This window comes from Octopus bimaculoides, chromosome 7 (genome assembly GCF_001194135.2).
Source record: "Octopus bimaculoides isolate UCB-OBI-ISO-001 chromosome 7, ASM119413v2, whole genome shotgun sequence".
Taxonomy (NCBI): Eukaryota; Metazoa; Mollusca; class Cephalopoda; order Octopoda; family Octopodidae; genus Octopus; species Octopus bimaculoides.
The window spans coordinates 3489934-3497647 of NC_068987.1; the positions used below are offsets into that span (position 1 = coordinate 3489934).

The following is a 7714-nucleotide window of genomic DNA, read 5'->3' on the forward strand; positions in this document are numbered from 1 at the left end:
CTCAGAGCTAAAGCAAAAGTATATTGAGTTCTAACAACTGGTTATTAGTATTGCTGTATCACTCTGCCTAAGAGATCATTATATATATATATATATATATATATATATACATACACATACTCACACACACATGCAAAGTAACTGAGGGGTTGATATTTTCATGCCTGGTATTTATCAGACTTACTTAAGATCTATCCAATTAGTGCAACCAAACAGCTGTCTGTGCCTAAAAGTATGAAAAGAAGTAAATTCCTAGCAATCGTTCTGTTTCTCTCCAATAACACTAATATCTTCCCATCTGGTTGAAATGCAAAGAAAAGATAAACACCTCACGCAGATTGAGTTCTTTGAACGGTGCTTTCATTGCTGCTTGGATCCTGTTCTACATCACAATCAGCACAGGTTCTTCTCAAACCTGGTGATTCATACATAAAAGTAGGGTTTTCTTTTGATATGCAGTTTCCCTACTTTGCCAAATACAGGGCATCTCTCTATAATGAAAGCCTGTTTATAACGATGCAATTTGTATTTTGACAATGTTTTCATTTTGGCCACATGATAGACATCAGTAATTTTCAGCTGTACTTTATGAGAAGTGTTGACTTAATTAAAATGTAACATTATCAACTCTTGTTTTATGAAGTTCACATGTGTCTTTAATGCAGTTATTTCAATAATTCTGATCCATGGCAATGTCTGGTACACACACACACACACGCACACTCACACACACAAATTTCAAATTCCATCTGTGTTCTTTTTATACCTACACTTATGGAATCCCATCATATATACATGTGTGTATCTTTGTGTCTGTTGTTCACTAACATCCTTACTGCTTGACAACCTGTGTTGGTTTGTTTATGTTCCTATAACTTACAGTTTCCAATAGAATAAATATCAGTCTTCAAAAGCAAAAAACCAGTTTGTACTGGGCCCTGTTTCTTTGACTAAAACTGTTCAAAGCCACGCCCCAGCATGGCCACAACCTGTACTTGCACCTATCTCTGGACAACTGACCATGGCTGTGCCCATCACCCTGTTGGACATAAGATATCTTTACTGCCATCATTTCATACGGTCCTCCTCTAACCATCATGGCTAAACTAAGCACAACAATATATTAACTTTCCTCCAATCTTGCACCTGGCCTCACGAAAGACTTTTGTCTGTATATATTATGCGTAACAGCATTTACCGATTCTTGGCATCTTTTCACAGTGCTTGATGCATTGCGTGGACAAGCCAGAGAATCTACTCTCTTGCACGCACCTTGTAACACTCAATTGCTTCAGTAGCTGTGTTCGTTGCCCAATTCTCTCTTTCATACAACAAACAGCATCATATTCTGTGTTTTTCTCGTGCACCACTTACACGCTCCCCGTCACACCACACACGTTTTCCTCTTTTTTCTTGCTTTGAGAGATAAATTGTTTATCTCCAACTTAAAACACTCCAATCTTCCATATGTGATGTGGTTTATGTTTTTCACTTGCTATTTGATTAAGTTTCATGTAAGTGGCACAAAAATTTCTAAACAAACACTTCTGTTCTGACATTAATAAATGTTATTTCTGGGCCAGGCACATCACCACGTAAACCAAAGTAGTGCAGTGCTTATGATTAAGATGGCAGCATTTTGTGAACTCTACATTCTTCTGGTATGAGTGGATGTTTGTGTGTGTGTGTGTGTTGTATATGTATACACACACACACATGGCTGTATTGTTAAATAGTTTGCTTCCCAACCACATGGTTACGAGTTCAGTTCTACTGCACGAGAGCTTGGGCAAGTCTCGTGAGTGGATTTGTTTGAAAGAAACTGAAAGAAGCCTGTTGTGTATGGAAGATATATCATCATCATCATCATCATCATATTACTGACCCTTACCTATTTCCAAGGAAGGTTATATTTCCCCCATGCCCAGACATGTCTTTCCACTTGTATAATGAAGATGCTTGTTCACAATCATTACATGATGTTAAGGCTAAGATACACACCTGTAGTGAATTGTCTCCTCATAATTCCACCAGGTGCAAAACACCACCTTGCGTTCGAAGCACCCATGTTTGGCAAGAGATTCTGGAAGCCAGCCCTTGCTTAATCATTACTTTTGCATGTTAGGATTGCAAGAAAATATCTCCCTCTGATTATTAATTATTCCAATCCATGGCTCACTTTTGGCGCTTGCAGGATTTCATCAACCAAGAGCAGGCAGCAGCTTCAGTGGAAGAGTATTATAAAACCTTTGACTCAACCCAGATTTTGTAATATATATAATGACCTTTATAAATGATGTCAGAACTTAAGTAGAATATGGCAGAATGATTAATTGACAGTAGAAAGCAAAGATCTAATCTACAGTTAATTAGCAATTTGAAATTAAATTTAGTGGGAAATATATTAATGATAAAAGGTATAATTAATTCTTCTTTTGAAGTAAGAAAACAAAATGCCAGTGTAGCAGTTGAAATGATTATTAATTATATAACACCACTCGTTAATAAATGAGACTTTATTCTTGGTTTTACAAAAATAGACTTGCGTTGAACCCTTCAGCATTCACATTGCTCTGCTCTCAAATGTAATACTTATTTATTCTCATTGTTTTGAATTAATCATGAAATATCTTGTAGCTTTGAGATTTGACATTGTAGAGTAGGTGTGAGAGGTCGGATCTGGCCAGTTTGAACATAAAACTAGTAGAATATTTGGGCTGGATATGGCCTGTTTAAATGCTTAAGGATGAATATGCCTGAAATACCAAAAGGGAAATTTCCATCAGCACTTCCCACTTTGAGGAAATGTATTATTGTCATCATAGTCATCAACCCCAGGACATTAGTGGCCCGAGTTCTGGGCCAGGACCGGTCACCTGGTGTCCATAGCATATAAATGATCAAGATCACAACGTTCCCCCTTAAACAGGATGTCTGTCCATTGCAGAGTTACTTGCTTACAGCTGAGTGGCAATGTGAAATGAAGTGTTTTGCCTAAGAACACAATGCACTGCCCAGACCAGGGAAGGAAACCGTGATCTTGCAATCTTTAGTTCAAATCTCTTAACCACTAGGCCATGCACCTTTGCTGTTTGCTAATCAATAAATATATCCTGTCAAGGATGTTGATGGATCAAGTCCTTCCACAACATCAATATAAACAAACAAATCTCTTTCAAATTATTGTTCTTGGTTCAGATGATGACAGGTCTATTTCATCAGGGTTGACAACACCACCAGGCACTCATTTTATACTGATCCCTAAGTTAATGCTGTTAGCACTAATTAAACCCTTGATTTTCCTGTAGATGGTGTATTTGAGTCACATCAAAGATTTCATTTTTTCAAATATTTTAGTTCTTCCTATCTACTTGGATACTTTGGTGTATGTTTTCATGAGGAATCTCTTATCACAACTTTGGTAAGTGCTGTAAAGGGAAGTCTATGAGCTTCACTGTAGCAGTTACAGTGTGGCGCCAACATATTGGAGTTGTTACTTATATGCTAACATGCTTAATTATATTAGTTAATGAACTAATAAGAGCAGGCATGGCTGTGTGGTTAACAGGCTTGCTTTGCAACTGTCTGGTTTCAGGTTCAGTCCTACTGAGTGACACGTTCGGCAAGGGTCTTCTGCATGAAATTTTAATCCATCTTTGTACACAAGTAAACAAGATCAGAAATCAGAAACTACTGGTAGTTATGAATAAAAAAGGAAACACTTAAATACTTAATCTGGTGAGTGCAGTATCTGAGGGGTAAACATTGTTGAATAATGCTTAACTCAACCAATCAAAAACAAAGGGAGATAACTAGAAAGAAACATTTTGAAATTAGTTGATGCATCCGAAAACCAAATTAATCCAAACTGGAAATGGATAATGTAAGGAGGGGAGGAATAATCTAAATGTTGATAGATACGTTTATTTTGGAAAATAAGTATCTAACATAAAGTTTGACCCCCAGAAATCTAGTCCAGTTATTTTTGTGAAGTATTTTCTCATGAACATTAAATATTTATTACTCTTTATTCTTAAAAGGCACTGGTGCTTAATACCATGTAAAAAAAAAAACACTGGTTCTGGTGCCGTGTAAAAAGCACCCAGTACACTCTGCAAAGTGGTTGGCATTAGGAAGGGCTGCCAAAAACAGGCTATGGAACCTGGTGTGCCCCCCCCCCCCAGCCTTGCCAGCTCCTAGCAAACCATCCAACCCATACCAGCATGGAAAGCAGAAGTTAAAGGGTGATGATTGTTTGAGATATATGTGTCTAGATATGTTTGTCATGTGTGTATGTATGGATGTGCAGCTACATACATGAATGGGTGCATGTATACACTGGTGTGCACATGTGCATCAATGCACACATGCACATGAGAAAGTACTCAATCTATGATATAGAGTACATAGTGTTCTGGTAAACTGAATCACTTCCTTTTTTTCTTTTTTAAAGTTTCCTTCCACTGCAATATCATTCAGACAAGTGTCTTAGGGTATTTCAAACGAGTTTTTTTTTCAATATATATTTAAGTGTGTGGGGGGAGGGGGTGGTCCTCTTTGTGTATTTTCTTTTCAATGGTTAATTGCTAAATACAATTTTGTCAAGACGGTCGTTTTGGTTGTTGTTACAGTGTTGATTCATCAGTTGTTTTGTGTGTGTGTAGTATGGTCTTTGTCTGTCTGTCTGTATGCATGCATGTATGTATGTTGGTATCACAGATCTCAAAAAGAAATACCAGCACATGATTTCAGGCTTGATCTTCAACAAATGTATTTTACTGTAGTCCTGAATGGGTCATTACTTTGTGTAAACACACACACACACACACACACCATACTTATGCAATAATGTCTTCATAAACAGAAATGAGTATTCAATACATTCTGTCAAATGCTTATATTTATTATATGTAAGAGTTGATAATTATTTCTGTACCTCGACATTGTTTTCTGTGACATAGAGGAGCATTCATCAGGTGAAGGTCTTTCTCATGAACACACACACACACACACTCTCTCTCTCGCATACAATCAATATGCATATTAAGATCAATAAATCTTTATCCTTTCATATGAATTACATTTACTATTAAAAGTCATTGATTTTCTTTTTGCTTTTTTGTTTGTTTGTTTTAGTCATAGCCATGGCTTGTCGTTATTGTGCAGTTGTATTCATTTCCTTAATCGTAAACGTTTCCGTGTCTGTTGCAGCTCTGACAAAGAAAATGACTATCTTGATGAACGAGTGGTTGGTGCTTTTGCCAGTGATCTGCATTATAATCTGAACAAAACTTGCTCCAATGCAATGGAGGACATCCCCTTCATAACTCTCTTACAAAATGCTAACAAACCTCCCCAACAGAGTTGTAGTCCCTCAGCAATATCACACAATTCAGGAGCTGAAGACTTGGTAGCGAGCTCGGAAAGTGAGCCGGCCGTTTCAGACCACTTATTACAACAATACGGAAATGGCACTACCAGTGATGATGATGACGATGATGATGATGAAGAAAACTGCAATAAAGAAGGATTTGTGTTAATTGATTCAGTAAGTTGTATCTCATCTTTCTATCCATCCATCAATCAGCTTCATTATATTATGTCTGTTTTTCTTCTCTGGAATGGGTTTCACAGTTTCTTCCAGGAGCACAAGACCTTGCCCTTTTTTCATAGTCCCTTTGTCATTTGTGACCTAGAGCAGCAGAGAAAACGGCTAATTCTTGTTGTTGTGAATGATATGATTTATTTTTTTTTGCATGTTCTTTTCTGTGGATGGATGCCATTCCGATCACTTGTCATTATATAACCTGAATTGAGTTCATTGTATGGAGATGACATCTCTATAAAATGAAGTCTGTGGCAGAACTGAAGAGTCCCTTCGCAATCTTGAATCAGCTTCTATTTTAAGAGTCACCACACTCCTAGGCCAGTTGCCTTCGCTGCGTCTACATTCTCCTCTGTTCTTTCTTGTTCTTTTTTTAATGCTTTTTCTTTGTAATTGGACGCCTTTCCTGTCGCCCACCACTTTACAGTATGGACTGGTTTCTCTCTCCCGCTTCTCTTTCTGCTTTCTTATTTGTTGTGCTTCTGTGCATGTATAAAAAGAGAGAGGGAGCGAATAACCAGTCCATGCCATCAAGTCATTAGCAATAGGAAGGACATTCAAATTCCAGACCAAAATCAAAGCATAAAGAAAAGAAGACTGAAAAAATCCAGTGGAGACAGCAAGGCTTATTTCTTCCCTGCTTTTGTATATTTTGTGTATTTAGTTAGTGTTTCATACAGAACCATCACACAATGTTCCCTTCTTATTCAGCAACGATAACAACTCTCTGAACTTTTCCATCTTGTTCTAATCCATTTGCTATGCTTTCTAAACACCTGCCTCCTTTCCTAATTAGGTCACCTAGGTAACAATCTGATGCTGAGAAGAAGAAATTTGTCTTGAGTATGAATCAAGAAATGTTGTAGCTGAAATATAGGTATGGGTGTGACTATGTGGTTAAGAAACTTGCTTCCCAAACAAATGGTTATAGGTTCAATCCTACTACACAGCATCTTAGACAAGTGTCTTCTTCTATAGCTTCAGGCTCACCAAAACTTTGTGAGTGGATTCGGTTGATGGAAACTGAAAGAAGCCCATTGTGTGTGTGTCCTTGGCAGTACATCATAGTTGTAAGTGTCACTGTCATACAAGCAGTGTCATTCATTTCTGCATAAACGTGTCTAACTATAGGAAAATATTAGTTTGCTTGGAAACAAGGTGAGGGTTGGCAACAGGAAGTGCATCCAGCCGTAGAAAATCTGTCTCAACAAATTCTGTTTGACCCATGCAAGCTTGAAAAAGTGTACATTAAAGCAATGATGTTGATGGTTTAACATTAACAAGCAGTAACTTATACTCGTGTGTTTGTTTTTACTTTCAGATTCCTCCTTTTGCTGGTGAAGACACTTGTAGTGATTTATGGCGCTGCTACCAAGAGACACAAGGAGTACCTGCCCTGTCAATATGTAAAGAGGAGTTTACACTAGCTGAGACACTGCAGGATGTGACCAATCAACTACAAGCTTTTGAAACCAATTCTAGGGACTTCGATGATTTTGTAAACGAGTTGGCTGAAAAGGAATAATATCATTACTTAACAAATATTTTAAAAATAGGAACGTTTATCAATGACAAATAAATGATTATCAGGCAATCTATTTATTTGGACATATTCTTGTGTTTTTGTGCATGATTTCATGCATGGATGAGAAATGATAGTTTGTGAGCTTCTTCATTGATTACGGTTTCTCTTGTGTGAAAAAAAAAAGAAATTATTTATATGTGACAGGTGCAGATGTGGGTGTGTGGTTAAGAAGCTTGCTTCACAACTCTGTAGCTCTGGGTTCAGTCCCACTGCACAGCACCTTAGGTAAGTGTCTTTTAATATATTCTCAGCACAGCTAGGACCTTGTGAGTGGATTTAATAGATAGAATCTGAATGAAGTTCATTGTCGTCATCATCATTGTTTAACATCCACTTTCCATACTGGCATGGATTAGACAATTTGACTGAAAACTGGTAAACCAGGGGGCTGCAGCAGGTACCGATCTGAATTTGGCAAGGTTTCTACAGCTGGATGCCCTTCCTAACGCTATCCACTCCAAGAGTGTAGTGGGTGCTTTTTACATGCCACCGACTTGACACTGGTATCAGCCATGACTACGGTG

The 7714-nt window shown here is 37.7% G+C and overlaps 1 protein-coding gene across 1 annotated transcript in view; it reads left to right on the forward strand.

The window, feature by feature from the left end:
- LOC106871588 (autophagy-related protein 13) overlaps positions 1–7203 on the forward strand; it is a 27734-nt gene extending 20531 nt beyond the window's left edge. Inside the window, exons 4-5 of the mRNA XM_014918103.2 lie at positions 5212–5548; positions 6927–7203. Of these exons, the coding sequence (XP_014773589.1) occupies positions 5212–5548; positions 6927–7130 (541 nt within the window). The 3' untranslated portion in view covers positions 7131–7203. The remainder of the gene's footprint in view (positions 1–5211; positions 5549–6926) is intronic.
- Positions 7204–7714: the final 511 nt, after the last annotated feature.